The 19,297-nt window shown below is 37.2% G+C and overlaps 1 protein-coding gene across 1 annotated transcript in view; it reads left to right on the forward strand.

Annotated features, from left to right (window-relative positions):
• Positions 1 to 19,297, forward strand: part of POLR3B (RNA polymerase III subunit B) — a 133,685-nt gene that overhangs the window by 80,452 nt on the left and 33,936 nt on the right. Inside the window, exons 19-23 of the mRNA XM_060194341.1 lie at positions 313 to 440; positions 9,715 to 9,924; positions 14,600 to 14,758; positions 15,810 to 15,927; positions 17,216 to 17,358. Of these exons, the coding sequence (XP_060050324.1) occupies positions 313 to 440; positions 9,715 to 9,924; positions 14,600 to 14,758; positions 15,810 to 15,927; positions 17,216 to 17,358 (758 nt within the window). The remainder of the gene's footprint in view (positions 1 to 312; positions 441 to 9,714; positions 9,925 to 14,599; positions 14,759 to 15,809; positions 15,928 to 17,215; positions 17,359 to 19,297) is intronic.

Here is a 19,297-nt window from a genome sequence, read left to right on the forward strand (position 1 = left end):
TTTAAAGTTTTATATAAATATATTATGCATATACTATTATTATTATTATTATTTTAAAGCAGCACTACTCAGTTCTAGCTTATGGTGGAGGGTGAAGGAGATTGAACCTGAGAATCTGGAGCATCAGGCATGGGTGTCTCTTTGCATAATCATTATGCTATCTCCCCACCTTTGATTATGCATATATTTTATATAACATAAGCTTTATGTAGATTCTTTGAAAACCTAGATAACAGTGTTTTTATACTCTTTAAGCAGTAATTATTTGAGTTCTTAATGCCTAAGCCATCCAATTCTTTTTTAACTCTATAGAGATACTACCCACTTGGAGATTGAACCCTTCACTCTTCTTGGTGTTTGTGCTGGCCTGATCCCATACCCTCATCACAACCAGTCTCCAAGAAACACATATCAGTGTGCCATGGGGAAACAAGCCATGGGTAAGATTGCCTTCATGCATCTGCTTCTAAAAGCTTGCATTTAAAAAGACAACACCTTTTTTTCTCACTTCCTTACTATTGCAGGTTTAGCCAACACTTAACAGGTTACCAAGCTCAGAAGGATGCTTGTGGGACAATGCTTGCATCTAACCTTATGTCTAAAGCTTAAACGCGCGTGCACGCGCTCACACACAAACACACACACACACAAAATGGGGAGCTCTTCCCTTACTTCATTTACTAAATCAGGAACCTGAGTTATAAGGGAATAAATATAAAGAGCATGACCCTATCTAAGTTGTGAACCAGGAGAGATAGGAGAAAAGTGCAAGAGAAAACAGAGGTATGTGATGTTGTTAGAATATACATGGTTATTGTCTAGACTACATTCATTGAAACCATCATAATCCTGCAGTTAACTCTTTATAACATCTAAGAATGTACTTCATGTCACACCAGTTCCTCAGTTCATTCTATTTGTCTCCCCTTTTGTCCATCCAACTATTTTAGTTCTCCAGAACCCTCTCTAAAGTATTATTATATTTATTAGTGGTTTAATAATCATCAACATGATTATAGCGTAAGAGGATTACAGTCCCATACAGTTGCCACCACCAGAATTCCATAGCCCATCCTCTCTATTGGAAGCTTCCCTATTCTTTATCCCTCTGGAAGTATAGATCAAAATTCTTTGTAAGGTGCAGAAGGTTGGAGGTCTGGCTTCTGTACTTGCTTATCTGCTGACCATGGACGTTGGCAGGTCAATCCATACCCCTAGCCTATCTCTATCTTTCCCTAGTGAGATAGCCAAAGTCCTCTCTTCAAGGAACTCACAGCCTAGTAGAAAAGGCCAAGGAGTCGGGCGGTAGCGCGGCGGGTTAAGCACAGGTGGCGCAAAGCACAAGGACCGGCATAAGGATCCCAGTTCAAGCCCCCTGTTCCCACCTCCAGGAGAGTTGCTTCACAAGTGGTGAAGCAGGTCTGCAGGTGTCTGTCTTTTTCTCCCCTCTCTATCTTCCCCTCCTCTCTCCATTTCTCTCTGTCCTATCCAGCAACGATGACATCAGTAACAACAACAATAATAACTACAACAATAAAACAACAAGAGCAACAAAAAGGGAAAATGAATAAATAAATTTTTTTTAAAGGCCAGCATCTAAAGTTATAATTCGGTATACTGTGATAAATACTGTAGTAGACTTGCAATCAGGAATCTAGACTGTCAGAGGATGAAACTAGAGAATTAAATGTTTTGGAAGAACTGAATGGAGTCTTGAAAGACAGTAGGTATTTTCAAACATGAAAGTATAAGCAAGCATTGCAAAGGAGAGTCTCAACTTTAATGCTGTTTATAAAAACTTGTGAATATAGAGTTATGCTGGAGACATACCATATGTTAAGGAGTTAATTCTATTTTAAAGCTGATACAGAGAGGATAGCAGACTTAACAAAGAAGAAAAGGCTTTACATTATAAATTTCTTTGAAATATTCTTATAGTCTTACAACTTAATACATTTTATTCTCATGTATGTCTGTGATAGCAATATGGCTAATGTGACTTGTCATCTCTGACTTAAAATATCATAGTAGGACATACACAAAATAACTGTAAAGGCTTTTTTGCATTTCCTTTTACTAACAGCCAGGATGCCATTCTATTTTCAGTTAAAGACTTGTTTTCAGTTAAAGAATTGATTATTACAGAGAGTATATATTTCTTTTAAAGATTTTATGTAGCCTTTTGGTGAATCCCAAAGAAAAAGTACAGTGTCCTGCTGCCATTTACCTGAATGATGTAAATGCCTGGACAGTTTAGAATAATTCCCAGTGGGAAAATCTAAACAGCATCCCATCAATTTAGTCTTTCCCATTCATCCTCAGCAGCAGTGTAGGCTGATTTCCCGCTTGTGTTTCTGACTTGCTAACAAGTTGAAATATACAGTACTGAACCCTGTGTGTCATGAAAGGGCTATCACTTCTATTGGATTTACTAAACCATTTTGTTTCATGATGTGAATCCTGACTGAAACAATAGACCTTTTGTGTAAACCTTCAGCAGAATTAACGGAAGACTAATCACTTCATCACTAATGCTACTGTTTAGTGTATCTGAAGACTGAGACAGAAAGGGCTGCATGTATTTCCACTTACTGAATTTCTTCTTAAATAAGAAGAAGCTTGAAAGAAAGAAATAATTTTTATTTTTGTAACTTCACTTCCAAAAAAAAAAAAAAAAGCCTTTCATTTTGTGACCATGAGTATCTGAAACATTTGGTTAGTTACCACACACAGTTAAGCAGGATCAGTGTGTACAGAAAGCCAGTTCAGTGTCTGTAGAGTTCTTTTGTAGTTTTCTGTGTGAAGGTTTTTTTTTGTGTTTTTTTTTTTCCCTCGTTTTGTTTTGAGTGTCATTTGCAATTCATTGTCTGTGTTTTCTGAGGTTGGTGTGTTCAGCTGCTCTGACCCTGGGTCCTGCACATTTAGCTCCTTGGATACAATCCTCTGACGTTACTGCTGACGCTAGGAAGACAAAAGCCACTGAATATCTTAAGTAATAAAAAAAAAAAGTCTTTGTTACTATTTGTTATTATAAAACACCTGACTAGAAAGAAAAGCAGAAAGACAAAAGTATATTTAAAGTTGGTATATAACAGGCCAGGTTTATCTTTGGACACTGAAATAGCTACAGAAGTATTGAGAGGTCCTTATTTAAAAAAAAGAAAATCACAAAAGGAAAGTAAGCTGGCAAAGGGAGAAAACTCACAGTAGAGACTCAGGTCTATAAAACGGACCTAGTTTTCTGAGTTGAACTTCTCTGAGTTCAACTACAATATTGCCATGCAACTTGACAGCTAATAAGTAAAAGTCACACAATCCTATTTTTAAATAAGCCTCTGCTGAAGACTGTGTGTAATCTCAGAGAGTGTGTGTGAATTTTCTAAACCTAACATTTAAATTGATATTCACTGATTAGTCCATGCAGAAAGTGGAAAACAGCTGCCCAGAATTGATTCACTAAATTCTAGCCAACCTAGAAAAATTGTTATCTAACATTTACTATAGCACCACTACCCCCAACATAAAGAAATGAGCAAAAGTTGTTTTCTAGTACTACTAAAGAGACCAAGAAATTAAAGCTCTCACTTTGTGTATAAGAGAGCTGACTTTAATGCAATATGAGCTGAGGGTGTTTCCTCAATCTAAGGTGATTTAAGTTGTCAATAAATTACAAGTTTCACACTGTTATTGTGCTACTGAGAAACACCTCCCTCCCATGGATATAGCTGGAAGTCAAGTAGACATGGAAATGGCAAGGTTTACAAGTTACTTGGTGCTAAAAGTATAACCTGTGCCTTGAAGTAGCTTTGCATGGAATCTCCCTGGCACCAGACACCAAGTTCAGTTGAGTCACGCTTTTTCATATCCTGCCCATTTTATTAGTTGGCAGTCTGTTAGTGGAATACTTTCTCTTGTTTAAAAGGATCCTTCAGTTACTATCAGTTCAACTGATGAATATGCATTACAAACCTCCCTAGCCTAGGCTTCTCACAATCCCTTTCTCTTTCAACTCTAAGTTGTTGGGACTATATATATGTATATACTCAGGAATTAATTTTGCTTCTATTTCTATTTTCAATAAATTCTATTCCTAAACAGATAGTTTCTTCCCTTGTATTGCCCATTTCACAATAGGATAGGATATAGTAGAAAATTCTTTCATTTTACATGGCTTCTTCTCCATTTTTTTTTTAATTTAAAAAAATTTTTATTGTCTTTATTTATTGGATAGAGACAGCCAGAAATCAATAGGGGAGGGGTGAGAGAGAGAGAGAGATAGAGAGAGAGAGGGGGAGACCTGCAGCCCTGCTTCACCACTCACGAAGCTTTCCCCCTACAGGTGGGGACCAGGGGCTCAAACCCGGGTCCTTACTCATTGTAATACGTGCGCTCAACCAGCTGCGCCACCACCCGGCCCCTCTTCTCCATTTTCTAAAGGTTTTTTTTTTTTCTTTAGTTGAAATTTTTCATATTTATTCTTTGTTTCATAGTATGAAGTGGAAATCTGTCTTAACCAAGTTACCACTGGCAATTTTATTTCAGAATTATGCTCTTGGTAAAATTTTTTTTTTTTTTTGCCTTCAGGGTTATTGCTGGGGCTTGGTGCCTGCACTATTAAGTCCACTGCTCCTGGAGGCTGTTTTTTTCCTTTTTTGTTGTTGTTTTTGCCCTTGTTGTATTGTTATTGTTGTTGGATAAGAGAGAGAGAAATCGAAAGAGGATAAGACAGAGAGGGAGAGAAAAAGATGGACACCTGCTTTACCACCTATTAAGTGACCCTCACAGCAGGTGGGGAGCTGGGATCTCAAACTGGAATCCTTATGCTGCTCCTTGTGTTTTGCACCATGTGCGCTTAATGCCACCGTCCGGCCCCCTCAAAAAAAAAAAAAGATTATTTTAAAACTTTTTTTATGCAGATCTTGCCTTCTGCATATAGATTACTACTATTCTTGGGGCCACTTTTCCTCCTCCTCTTTTATTTTTATTTTTGATAGAGAGGTCAGAGAGGGAGAAAAAGGAGAGGACCAATTTACCAACCACAGAACTCCTATAATGCTGTTTGTTGATGTTACTATGTGGCATGAAGCCACAAATTCAGGGTATCATACATGGCTAGGCTCCTTTTCTACCAAGTGAGCTATCTCTTGGCTTCTAAGATTTATTTTATTTACTTCGTATGCAATAGAGTTTTGAGAGAGAGAGAAGAGGCCAGGTTGTGGTACACCTGGTTGACTACACACGTTAACCAGTGCAAGGACCCAGGTTTAAGCCTCTGGTTCCTACATGCAGTGGGAAAGCTTCACAAATGGTGAAACATGGCTGCAGATGTCTTTCTGTCTCTTTCTCTCTATCTCCCTTTCCACTCAATTTCTCTCTGTCTCTATCCAATAATAATAAAAAATATATATATAAACAAAAGTTTAAAGAGAGAGAAGCCAAAGCACAGTTCCAATATATCATTGTCAGCAGCTTCTGGCATGCTTTCATCCAGCGGAGTTATTTCCTATACTGTTACAATTTTATCACTATTTTAGTAAACTTATGTAATGCTTCCTGTGTCTAGAATGTTAATTATGCATACTTGTGGAAGTAAAGTTAAACTAGACTAAAGTTGGAAATAAAATAGGTGATATTGCAGGTGATAAGATTAATAGTTTATTACTACTAATAATGTTAATTTTAGTTATAAATGTTGCTACTTATCAAGCACCCACATGCTTTGTATTTCTTCTTTTAATCATAATACTTCTGTCAGATATAATACATACCTTTTACTTTTTATTTCTGACAAGGAGAGAGAATCGTGGTTTGCTGAATAACTTACGTAACATTTTATTATGTCTTCTAGGCAGTGCTACATATAAAGCTTAATAAAATTCTTCTCAACTGAAACCAAGTCTTTTTCTCATTTTAACCTAGTCCCTGAGTCATGATCAAAGTGCCTTCCCACTGGACTATAGAGTATAAACTCCTTGGGGGACAGTTCATTTCAAATTATGTTGAGACTTAGTATGAAAGTAGTGAAAACTATATGATGTTGATACACAGAGTAATGGAATGAAAAAAATATGTATAGACGTAGATCCACACACTGCTATACAATTGATTTGCAGTATGATAGGACAATTCAGAACAAAGTCTTCCATATCATATAGAAGAAAAGCCATCGATTCCTACCTCATACCATATAAAAGGTACCTGTCAGAACTCATCCATTTGAATATTTTAAGTAGGTTATTGTATTCAATAATGCTGATTAAAAGAAAAATTGTTAAACATTTATTTATTTTCCTTTTTTGTTGCCCTTGTTTTTATCATTTTTGTAGTTATTATTATTGTTGATGATGATGTTGTTGTGGCCAGATAGTTGAGAGAAATGGAGAGAGGAGGGGAAGACAGAGGGGGAGAGATTAGACACCTGCAGACTTGCTTCACCACTTGTGAAGGGACCCCCCCACACACACAGGTGGGGAGCCAAGGGCTCAAACCAGGATCCTTATTCTGGTCCTCAAGTTTTATACCATGTGTGCTTAACCCACTGCTCTATAGCCTAACCCCCAGACACACTTACTTTTTATGTGCATTTTTTAAGCAACTTACTTTAAAAAAAAAAAATGTATGAGAGAATTAGAGATACAGAGAGACCAGAGCACTGCTCAGCTCTGATTTATGGTGGTATAGGGGATTGAGCCTGGGACCTCAAAGGCTCAGGTATAAAAGTGTTTTACAGAACCTGAAAATCAGTCTATCTCCCCAAATACCCCTTTACTTTTTTTTATCCTAACTTATACAAGACTTCACTGCTTTACATTTTTATTCCCTATTATGCCAGTTAGCGACTTTTTATGAAAGTTAAAAGCATGATAATCAGTCTTTATAAGAAAGATTATATCCTAAGAAGTAAGAAAGGCAATCTTTGGAGATTATAATTACAACAGATTGAGGCAGTAGAATGAAAATGCAGCTTTTAGATATTCTTATTGTGTTAGTTTATGTATATATGCGATACTCTTTCAAGGAAGCTGATGAAACAAGAGACATCCTAGTTGAGCATGCATTTCACCCAGACTGACCTCATAATTTAATATCTACATAGCATTTTTATCTTTACTAATTTGACTCTTTCAAGGAAGCTGATGAAACAAGAGACATCCTAGTTGAGCATGTATTTCACCCAGACTGACCTCATAATTTAATATCTACATAGCATTTTTATCTTTACTAATTTGACTATTAGTAAAGATAGTTGAACATTTATAATTTTTATAGAAATTGTAGAACTGATAGCATTTCAAAGTCATTGTCAGTCATATTTTAATCTATATACAGCCAGTGCTACTAAATTGTGTGCCCCTACAAGTTCTTCAAAAAACTTTTAAATTAAAATTTCTGATGAGCTCCAAAGTACCAATTTTTGCTAAGCCTTTATAGTTCATTCAAATGGTCAGTTGTCATGTTCAAGAGTTATGTTCTAGGCCTGGTAGCACAACTTATAACAGGATCCACTTTCACCATTGTTTAGAGGTACAGCCATTTATGCTTCTCTGCTGCATAATAATGCTTGTCTAAGGTTTCTGAAGAAATGTTTGGCAGCCTGGTGGTGGGACATTGCCTGAGTCCTAGTCTCAAGCTGAGTAAAAGAAACAATTGGAACTGAAATCTCAACATAAATTTTAAATGATTTCATGTAAAACAACAAACTTATGTTGTTAACTTTACCAGGATCCAAACAGCAGTCCTTTAATCTCTAAAACACTAAATGCTCTATTATCAGGTATTTTGCCCAGTTTATTAGTTGGCACTAAAATGACATAAATTAATGGGTTATTTATCATGCAAACTTGATAAATAAGTTCATAAGATTCAGTTTAGTTAGTGTTTTCTAGCTAGGTGTTGGTGTATTCTCTAGAGTTTTAAGTATAATGTGATTTCTCAGTTTCAGTCACTTGACATTTATTGAGCATCCTTAGTGAGCCCAGCACTGTAGTAGGTGTTTGTATCTTAAGTACTCTACCGATATTTTTTGTCACAGTGGTAGTCGTCTGGGAACACCATACCATCTTGATTGAGTAGATCCTTTCCATCCCTAATTTGAAATCATTATTGATTGAATTACTTAGGGAGTCTGTGAGTATGGAGAAAAGGGTGTCAGAAATACTGATTTTTGATTATCTGATCATCTTAGCCCTTAGTTCCATTACATAGGATACATAGGCATCTTAGATGAGTGGAAGTTGTGAATATGTCACTATGGGAGAATGTTCATCAGAAAAACTTAATGCTTTCCTCTTCCTCCTAACATTAATTCTGTTCTGACTTCTTACTCACCTAGAAGGGAAAAGACAAGGTACCTGGGAGATGTTAAAAGAGACTCTAACTCATATTCAAGTTTAGTTGTTGGACAAACCTGAATTTCCCAGTTTTAGGGTTTCTGAGTAGAATCAACTTTGTGTGTACAAGACCAGGAAAATGAAAGATACTTTTCATGCAGATTTATGAACCCTAGCCGCTAAAAGCCCTTCCAAGGTCTAATAAAGTAGAAAAGACTGATTGTGGGGCCAGGCAGTGGCAAACTTAGTTGAGTGCCTGTTACCTATGTGTAAGGACCCAGGTTTAAGCCCCTGGCCTCTACCTGCAGGGGGGAAACTTCATGGACAGTGAAGCAGGTTTGCAGGTGTCTTTCTTCCTCTCTCCCCTTCTAAATATCTCCCTCTCCTCAATTTCTCTCTTTTCTACTATATATATATATATATATATTGAAAGGGGAAATTTTGTCATCAGGAGCAATGGATTCATCGTATAGCCACTGAGCCCCAGTGATAACCCTGGTGGCAAAATAAAATAAAGAGCTGATTGCTAAGGGTGAAAACAATCCCATCTCTGATTGGACAAGCAGTTAAATTCTTTAGGGGAAGGGAAGATGCTTTTCTCCATTGTACCATCATTGTTTGGCACAAATTAGGTGTTTAGCAATTGCTTAATGAATTACTAGTTGTATAAGTAAGTACACTGGTCTTTGCTTTCATTTAAATTCTCCTTAATTCTATCCCACCCCTTCTGCTGCCTTTTCTCATTTGGAACCTTATAATTGTTGATTTCTTCTTATGAGGTTTGTCTGTCCCATTGTATGTTCCTTGTCTTGTTCATCACTGGGTATTATTCCCTAACTACCTTCCTCCAACAACTGGAAATGCATCCAGACCAAAGTAGAACCAAATATAGAATTAGTGGCTTATTTGTAAAAATAACAAACAAAAACTAAAATTCCTTAACTGGGATTGAGTAAGTTAAAAATGTTAACATTGTTTAGACTTGTAGATTCTTTTTTTTTTTTAATTTCTTTATTGGGGAATTAATGTTTTACATTCAACAGTAAATACAATAGTTTGTACATGCGTAACATTCCCCAGTTTCCCACTTAACAATACAACCTCCACTATGTCATTTATCATCCTTCATGGACCTGTATTCTCCCCATAGACTTGTAGATTCTACATGTGATTTTTCTTCTTTTTTTAGGATTGAAAAATATTAGTGAGAAAAGTTTATTGTAAAAATTGTTTACAACTATGAAGGTATCGCTTTTGAAATGTTTGACCTGAAGATTTTCTTCATCTTAGTGAAACTAATACATTCATCTCTGTATCTAGTGCTAGCTAATTATTCTTTATAATATAAAAAGTTGTGTTTTTGTTTTCTTTCATGTCAATGAAGGTACTATTGGGTACAATCAGCGGAACAGAATTGATACTCTTATGTATCTACTAGCATATCCACAAAAACCCATGGTTAAAACAAAGACCATTGAGTTAATAGAATTTGAGAAACTGCCTGCTGGACAGAATGCAACAGTCGCTGTGATGAGTTATAGTGGCTATGATATTGAAGATGCTCTTGTTTTAAACAAGGCCTCCCTGGACAGAGGTAAGTAAAGGTTCAAAGCTCTGACACCAAAAGTACTTTTTGCATAGTCAGATATAGGATGCTCAGTATAAAAATCATCTGGAACCAGCATGTTAATATTTGTTTCAGGTAGTTTGAATTTTTAAGCAAACTAGAGATGGTTGCTTTATGTTAACTTTTTTACATCATTTTATTGGTAGCTTGATGTTAACTTTTTTTATGAGTTCTCTGCGGAAATAATTTGTTAAATGCACACTAAGAAGTCTTTCTTTTGGTGTCTCATCAGCAAACATCTAAATTTTATTTTCTAATAGGAATTACAATAAATCAAATATAGTTTTCAACATATCTAATGATAAAACAGCAAAACTATTTGAAAAGGGCAGAAGGGTATAGAAGGGAGTATAGTAGCAAATTTTGCATAAAAATGATTCTTAAAGTCTATCTACCCATATACCGTTACACATTTCTGTCAGTAAAATGGCAAAAGTTAGTGTGTATATATATATATATATATATATAGAGAGAGAGAGAGAGAGGGGGGGGGGGAGGGGGGGACATATGCTGACATATGCTTAAAAGAATAAAATGTTTTTGATCTGGAGTCTGATTTTTTTCTCATAGTCTCTTCTTCTCTTTTTCCTGTCTGGCATAACTACTGTGCCTTCTCCTTCACTCTTTGTAGTTGCTAGGCAGCCATAATAGCACTCCTAGACATGTGTCTTTGGCATTAACGTTGGCTGCACTTAATTTATGCCTTTTTTTTTTCCCCACCAAATGACAACAACTATGCTTTAAAACTAGATGTTTTCTGTTCTGATTAACTGGAAACATTTATGTGGCAATCTGAAGACTTTATGATATCTGCCAGAAACTTTGAAACACAATTTAGTGATCTAAGTTTATTGCGTCTTTTTTTTTAAGGTTATTTTTTTTAATATTTATTTATTTATTTATTCCCTTATGTTGCCCTTGTTGTTTTATTGTTGTAGTTATTATTGTTGTTGTTATTGATGCCATTGTTGTTGGATAGGACAGAAAGAAATGGAGAGAGGAAGGGAAGGCAGAGAGGGGAAGAGAAAGACACCTGCAGACCTACTTCACCGCCTATGAAGGGATTCCCCTGCAGGTGGTGAGCCGGTCCTTATGCTGGTCCTTGCACTCTGTGCCACATGCACTTAACCCACTGCACTACTGCCTGACTCCCTGTCTCTTATCTTTTAAGCTAACACGTGTTAGCAAAATGTTCATAATACATTTAGAAGAAAATATTTCTTGATTAAATATAGTTCAAATTTACATTATATTCCAGCATATTGCAGTTATGGGCCATTGTACAAAATTTCAAAATCATATAATGTTTCTAAAGCAGTTGACTCTCTAGCTGAGTTTACTGTGGCTATAGGCAATTTAATAGGATCCATAATGACTAAATCCTTGCTCAGAGACACACAGATATCTTCATCTATTATCTAGTTGCAGAACTGTGTTGCTTTATCCACAGTCACCGTCTTATTTATTTTTTATGCCACTAAGGCCTCGAACCTACATGATTCCTTTGCTCCCATAGATTTTTTTCCTTTCAGTTTCATATGGAAAGAGACAGAGAGGAAGAAAAAAGGAGAAATATGGAAGCACCACTCCCACTTTCCACCTTGTTGCTTTCCATGGTGCTCCAGTGTGGTGTTGCGGACTTGGACTTGGGACATGACAAAGTGTATTTTCTGCTGAGTGAGCTTTCATCCCGCCTACCTTTCCCAGACTGATTTTCCAAATTCATTTTTGTGATTTATTGATAGGGTTCTGTTTTGGGTAGAAAATCATAAATGAAGGCTACTAAATTTATTTCATCAGTAATAACTGACACTCTTGAATTACTATCTTATTTAAGTAAATTCTGACATAACTAATTGTATTCTAGGGGAAGTAAGAGAAAGAGTACCCAGTTTAAGAACTGCTTCACCACAGGTTCATGGATAAAAGAGAGAACAGGGTAGGGTGAGCTAAGGCAGAGAAAGAAATACAGCTCTGTATTTTTGGGAAATGATATTTAGTGTTGAAAGAATGACTACAACTGATGGATCTTTTGTGGAATTCAGTGATGCTTTTGTTCCATTTAGTGGTTTTCTTCTGTTCAGTTTGCTTATTTTTCTTAATGCTTAGATTCTTTATCTCAAAATTTCTCCCTTACCCCCCCTTCTCACATACACACACACTTACACAAAATATAATGAAAATAAATTATAATCATTAGGACAGGGCATTAAAATAATTTTATTGCACTGCCCTTAAGACTTTTTGTAAACTAGGTTGGTTATGGAGGTGTAAGGGGGCACAGAGCTTTGCTGGTGAGTATATTGTGGGACTATACCCCTGTAATTTTATCATCTTAAAGTTAAGTCTCTACTGAAAAAGAATTTTAATAACTTAACTCTTTATTTATATTCTCTGAAGAAAAATTAGACATTTGGTTGCATGTTTGGGTTTTGTCTAAATGCCAAAAGTTGAATAAAAACTTTTTTTTTTAATTTTGTTATCTTTATTTATTGTATAGAAACAGAGAAATTGATAGAAGTGGGGAGATAGAGAGGGAGAGATACAGAGAGACACCTGCAGCACTACTTCACCACTTGCAAAGCTTTCCCATTACAGGTGGGGACCAGGGGCTTGAATCCCGATCCTTGAGCATTGTAATAATGTGTGTTCAACCAGGTGTGCCACCACCCGGCCCCAGATAAAAGTTTCTAGAGAAGATTAGCAGGAGTTATATATGAAGAGAATCTGGACAGAGAATCCTAAGTCAATAAGCTTAATCTGTACTTAACTCTGCCACTAACTTCTTGGGGAATCTGGACCACATAATTTCTTTGTGCTTAACTCATAGTGCCTATAAGATAGAGGAATTAAGCCTGGTCATTTCTGTAGCTTATTGGAATTCTCATACCTGGTGAATCTGTGCTCTAAATGAATCACAATGACACTTAAAGATTTTTTCTTACCTCTCTCCAACATGACAAAGTACAAGTTTATACTATAATATAGTTGTAGAGATTCTAGTTTATGTATGTTTCCTTTCAGAGGGACAGTAGATAGTGAAGTTTGAGCTGAATATATATCTATATATATATCTATATATATATATATATAGTAAACATTGACAAAACTATAGGATAAGAGGGGTACAACTCCACACAATTCCCACCACCAGAACTCTGTATCCTATCCCCTCCCTTCATAGCTTTTCTATTCTTTTTTTTTAAAGATCTTTTTTTAATATTTATTTTTTTATTTATTCCCTTTTGTTGCCCTTGTTGTTTTATTGTTATAGTTTATTGTTGTTGTCATTGTTATTGTTTTATTGTTGTTGTCATTGTTGGATAGGACAGAGAGAAATGGAGAGAGGAGGGGAAGACACAGAGGAGGAGAGAAAGATAGACACCTGCAGACCTGCTTCACCGCTTGTGAAGCGACTCCGCTGCAGATGGGGAGCCGGGGTTCGAACCGGGATCCTTATGCCGGTCCTTGTGCTTTGCGCCACCTGCGCTTAACCCGCTGCACTACAGCCCGACTCCCAGCTTTTCTATTCTTTAAGCCTCTGGGTGTATGGACCCAAGGTCATTGTGGGATGCAGAAGGTGGAAGGTCTGGCTTCTGTAATTGCTTCCCCACTGAACATGGGCGTTGACAGGTCAATCCATATTCCTAGCCTGCCTCTCTCTTTCCCTAGTGGGGAAGTGCTCTGGGGAAGCAGAGCTCTAGGACATATTGGTGGGTTTGTCTCTCCAGGGAAGTCTGGTTGGCATCCTGCTGGCATCTGGAACCTGATGGCTGAAAAGAGAGTTAACATACAAAGCCAAACAAATTGTTGACCAATCATGAACCTAAAGGCTGGAATAGTGCAGATGAAGAGTTGGGGGATGCTCCATTTTGTAGAAAGGTATTAGGCATATTTTAGTTATATTCCAAAGGGCCTGTGGCTATACTAATTTTTTGTGTTTTTTTTTCCCCTGAGCCTGAAATCTGTATATCCAAGTTATTATCTGGGGAGATGATGTCATGGCTGGAAAAGGAACAGAAAGCTGGATCAGGGAAGAGAGTAGCTCCCTAATATGGGAAAGGTGTATAAATATTGTTGACTGTAAACCCCATTGATTTGATCTGATCTGGGGCCCATATTCAGCTTAGGAGCCTATGTGACCTCTGCATCCCTGTAGATTTGAACTCACATTCTGTGGTCATGAGTAGGAACATTCCAAGCTGCCTCCAAATTGACCCATCTTCCTCAGGTGTAGCATAGAGTATGTTGTCCATCCTCCCTTTGGAGGATGGAACATTCTCTACCGTTATTGATTCAAGTTGAGGGCAAGGTCCTATGGGGGCCCCACAAAGGCATGTATTTTGTTGTTCCTGATAGAGATGACCTGTAACAATGGAGATAGGGATATTTATTTGAGGTCTAGGCCCATCATGTTTGTTTGGGAATCTCAGGACTCCCCGAATAGGGCCCCATGAGCTGATTCTTTATACATTGCCAGATTGTTTCTTGGTTTTGCTGGTTCTCAGATTAGGCAAATAGATAAGTTTGGGTTTTGTTGAGATGGGAATATAGGGTAAAGTGGGTTGGGCTGTTGATCAACACAAAAGTCGTGCTTTCTTACAGTTTTGTATTGTGTTCTGACACCATTTTTATTTCATAGGTTTTGGACGTTGCCTTGTATATAAAAATGCTAAGTGCACATTGAAAAGATATACCAATCAGACTTTTGATAAAGTAATGGGGCCAATGTTGGATGCTACTACAAAGAAACCCATTTGGCGACATGAAGTTTTAGATGTAGATGGTATTTGTTCTCCAGGTAAAATAAAATAAAATAAAAACATGAATTATATACTTTTTGAAATTATAAAAGTTATTCCACAATATTTATCAATATTTGGTAAAATAAATAAATTAAATTAAATAAAGGTGGGGGACAGGAAAAAACAACTTTCCTTATTGCCTCTGGTTAGTGGTGAAATAACTGCTAATGTGGTCACAGTGGTTTACTCAACAGACTTTCATTTCTGAGGCCTGGAGGTCCTGGGTTCAATCTGTAGCACTACCATAAGCCATAGCTGAACAGTGCTCTGGTTGGGGGTGGGGAGAGGTAATTACTTAAAAGAATAAATATTTGAAACCTTTTCTTATGCTCTAAAAGATATATGAAGTTGCTGCCTATTTACATGATTATCTTGTTAGTAAAATCATTTTCCTAATTTTTTATACCCTGTGATTATTTATATATATATTCCCTTTTGTTGCCCTTGTTTTTTACTGTTGTAGTTATTATTGATGTCATTGTTGTTGGATAGGACAAAGAGAAATGGAGAGAGATGGGGAAGATAGAGGGGGAGAGAGAGATAGATATACCTGTACACCTGCTTCACCACTTGTGAAGTGACTCCCCTACAGGGATCCTTACGCCAGTCCCTGTGCTTTCTGTCACATGCTCTTAACCCACTGCACTACCACCTGACTCCCCTGTGATTATTTTTTAATTTATATTTATTTGACAGAAAGTGAGAGGGGTAGGGGGAGAGACTTGGAACATTGCTTTACCACTTAGGAAGTTTTCCCCCATTAAGTAGGGACTAGAGACTTCAACTTGGGTCTTTGTACATTGTCACATGTGCACCCAATCAGGTTTTCCTGCACCTGGCCCTCTTGTGATCCATATATATGTTTGTTTGTTTGTTTTCAAACATACTACAGAATTACAGATGAGCCTTGCTGAACTCTTATGTCCACTATACAGGCTTTCTGTGTCTAGATTTCATGGGCCAAACCTAATCACATACTTTAACACCTACATAATCTTTGCATTCCACCCAGATGATAGAGATATACCTAACACCATTCTCTTTTAGGTGAAAAAGTTCAAAACAAACAAGTGCTTGTAAATAAGTCCATGCCTACAGTAACTCAGATCCCTTTGGAAGGAAGTAACGTCCCACAGCAACCACAGTACAAAGATGTGCCCATTACGTATGTATTGGTTTTGCCTTGGAAATACACTAGAAAAGTCACACACACACACACACACAGTTGTGAAGGCATTGTAAGGATTAGAAGTTAGATCTTGGAGGGGTGAAAAACGAGAAACAGTAATTGTATGTTCTAATAGTTTCTATAAAGGATATCTGTGAAATCACACAGATCTGCAGACCTGGGTTCAAGTCGTGGGCCAAACAGACAGAAATCTTACTGGAAGGAGGAGCAAAATAATGGCCATATAGACATAGAGGTACTTGGGTTTGTAAGAACCAGTACACCTTGCTAAGCTTATGTTATAGATATTTGAGAATTCATTTGTTAGATGCTGAGGACAGATTGTGTTCTTAAAGAATAAATTAGAACTGCCAAAATAGTTCACTGGGGTAGTATGCTGCTTTGCCATGTAGACAAGCCAGGTCCAAATCAGGCCCTCAACATGCTGAAGGAAGCTTCATGCTGTGATTTCTTCCCATACTCCTTCCCCACCTGACTCCTCTATCTGAAAAGGTCAGCATGAAGTAGTGAATTCATTCTTAAAATGACACACACACACACACACACACACGTGAGATAAAATACACATTGGTCATAGAGTGGCATCCTTTATATGCCAGAATATATAGCTGGGATTTACTACTACTTCTATTGTGTATTAGCCTACATGAAAAAGATACTCACTCTTTTGGCTTCAGTGTTTTTTGTTGTGTTTCATTTTTTCTCTAATCTGTACAAGGAAAGACTTAAATTCATTCAACTTTAGATTTCCTCAGAACTCTAAAGTATGATACAATATGAAACTGAATGAGATTAGTCAGGAATTAGTGATAGCAAAGTCTCAAGGGGTTCAACTCAAATCCCACTACCACTTTAGGCATATCCCCTCAGCAAGTGCTTACCTTCTCTAGCCATCAATAAAAGAGAGTAGTGAAGAAAAGAGAGTAATCAGGGCAACAAAAGGGAATAAATAAATAAAATAAATATTAAAAAAAAGAGTAATGAAGAATGACAGTGTGTTAGTAATATATGTGGTGAAATTAAAACTAAATCACAACTGCGTCATGAGAAATAAGTTATAAACATTACTATTTATTCTAAGATGGGTAAGAGGGAAATTGTAATGGTTTAATTTAATGTTGATACATATATATTATTTTCAATGTCCAAGGTGGGAATGTCAGACTAGTCTGTGGTAGATGTTACATAGACTGTAGCCTGGAGATAATAGGTTCACAAGGGACACTTTGAGAGTTCTGTTTTAGTTAACTTCTACTAATTTTAGCTACAAAGGGGCAACGGATTCATATATTGAAAAAGTGATGATATCTTCGAATGCTGAAGATGCTTTTTTGATCAAAATGCTGCTGAGACAGACAAGACGCCCAGAAATTGGGGATAAATTCAGCAGTCGTCATGGGCAAAAAGGTAAATTGTTCAATTTATCAACTTGTTTAAAAAATAGAATATATCAAAATTAAATCACAGATGTGAGCAATATTTTATAGTGTCTCCTATTGAAAAAATTTAGTATGGGTGCTTAGAGATATATCCCTTGATAGAGTGCACATTTCATCACCTGCAAGGACTTGGATGTGATTCCTTCCCTCCCCCACCACCACATGGGAGCACCATGCAATGGGGAAGTTTCATGAGCAGTTGAAGTGAAAACCCTGACTATGACTACAGTAACAAAAATTAAGTATGTTTAAAAAATGTCACCAAAATTACTCTTGTTTTGTTTCTCAGGTCAACTGTCTTTTGATGATATTTAAAATCAATTGTGTATTGTTTCTCTATGTTATTTAATTTTCTTACAACTGCTCAGCCCTAATTATAATTATACATATATTCTGGACTACATACCTACTGAAGTACAAGTAGGAGTCCAAAAAATTAAGACTTCATTTTTATGAATGGTTCATATTTAGGGTCCAACAGGTAGCTTACCAGATAGAGTACAGCCTTGACCATGTGCGAGCACCCAGGTTGAAGCCCTCAGCCACTACATGGATGCAACTACATAGGAAAAGTTTCACAAGCAGTGAAGCACTGTTGTGAGGTCTTTCCTTCATTCTCTGGAGGGTGTCGGGGGGTGCGGGTGCCAAGTAGTGGTGCACCTGGTTAAGTGCACATAGTACTAAGTGCAAGGACACATGCAAGGATCCTGGTTCGAACCCCCCACTCCCAATCTTCATTAGGGACACCTCACAAGCAGTGAAACAATTGCAGGTGTCTATCTTTCCCTTTCCAACTCCCCTTCCTCTCGCAATTGCTTTCTGTACTATTAAACAAAAAAAAATTAAAGGAAAAAAGGAAAAAATAGCCACTAGGAGTGGTGGATTCATAGTGTCAGCACTGAGCCCCAGCGACTGGAGGCAGAAAGAGAGAATGTGTGTTTTAATTTCTTGGTGTATTATATTGCTTACCAGGGACTCTATATTGAAACTGCTTCTCCTCTCCTGGTCTTGACAGTTTCTGAGGTGCCTTCTAAGACATTCTTTGGTAACCAAAGCCTTATTCACAGCTTCTATTTTACTTGATAGATTTCCTGGATAGAAATAAAGTGTGAGTCTCTTCTTAAACTTCTTGAGGATACAGACCATATCCTTATATTCTCATAAAGCCTAATAAAACTTTTCTCATAGTAAATACTTAATAGATAGTTGACAACAATATATGAGTGAGGGGAGTGGGCGGTAGCCCAACGGGTTAAGCGCGTGAGGCACGAAGAGCAAGGACCAGTGTAAGGACCCCGGTTCGAGCCCCCAGCTCCCTACCTGGAGGGGAGTCTCTTCACAGGCGGTGAAGCAGGTCTGCAGGTGTCTATCTTTCTCTCCCCCCTCTGTCTTACCCTCCTCTCTCCATTTCTCTCTGTCCTATCCAACAACGACAACAACAATAATAACTACAACAATAAAACAACAAGGGCAACAAAAGGGAAAATAAATAAATATATAAAATAATAATAAAAAAATATATGAGTGAATTTGAAGGTATTGAAAAAGGGACAGAATTTCTACTCAGTGAATTCATTTTCCTCTATATATTACAAGTTTTAATCTATATATTACACATGAATGCATATATATGCAGTCCAGACAAAATACTACTTTGGAAAATGAGAAGCACACTAGTTAGTAAGTGCCTGTGTATATAGACCTCTAGGTAAAATGTATGTACTGTAGCATTGTTTCCAAACTGTTAGTATGGTGTTGTTGGGTAGGACAGAGAGAAATGGAGAGAGGAAGGGAAGACAGAGAGGGGGAGAGAAAGATAGACACCTGCAGACCTGCTTTACCACCTGTGAAGTGACTCCCCTGCAGGTGGGGAGCTGGGGGCTCGAACTGGGATTCTTAACGCCGGT

This window comes from Erinaceus europaeus, chromosome 7 (assembly GCF_950295315.1).
Source record: "Erinaceus europaeus chromosome 7, mEriEur2.1, whole genome shotgun sequence".
NCBI classification, from domain to species: domain Eukaryota; kingdom Metazoa; phylum Chordata; class Mammalia; order Eulipotyphla; family Erinaceidae; genus Erinaceus; species Erinaceus europaeus.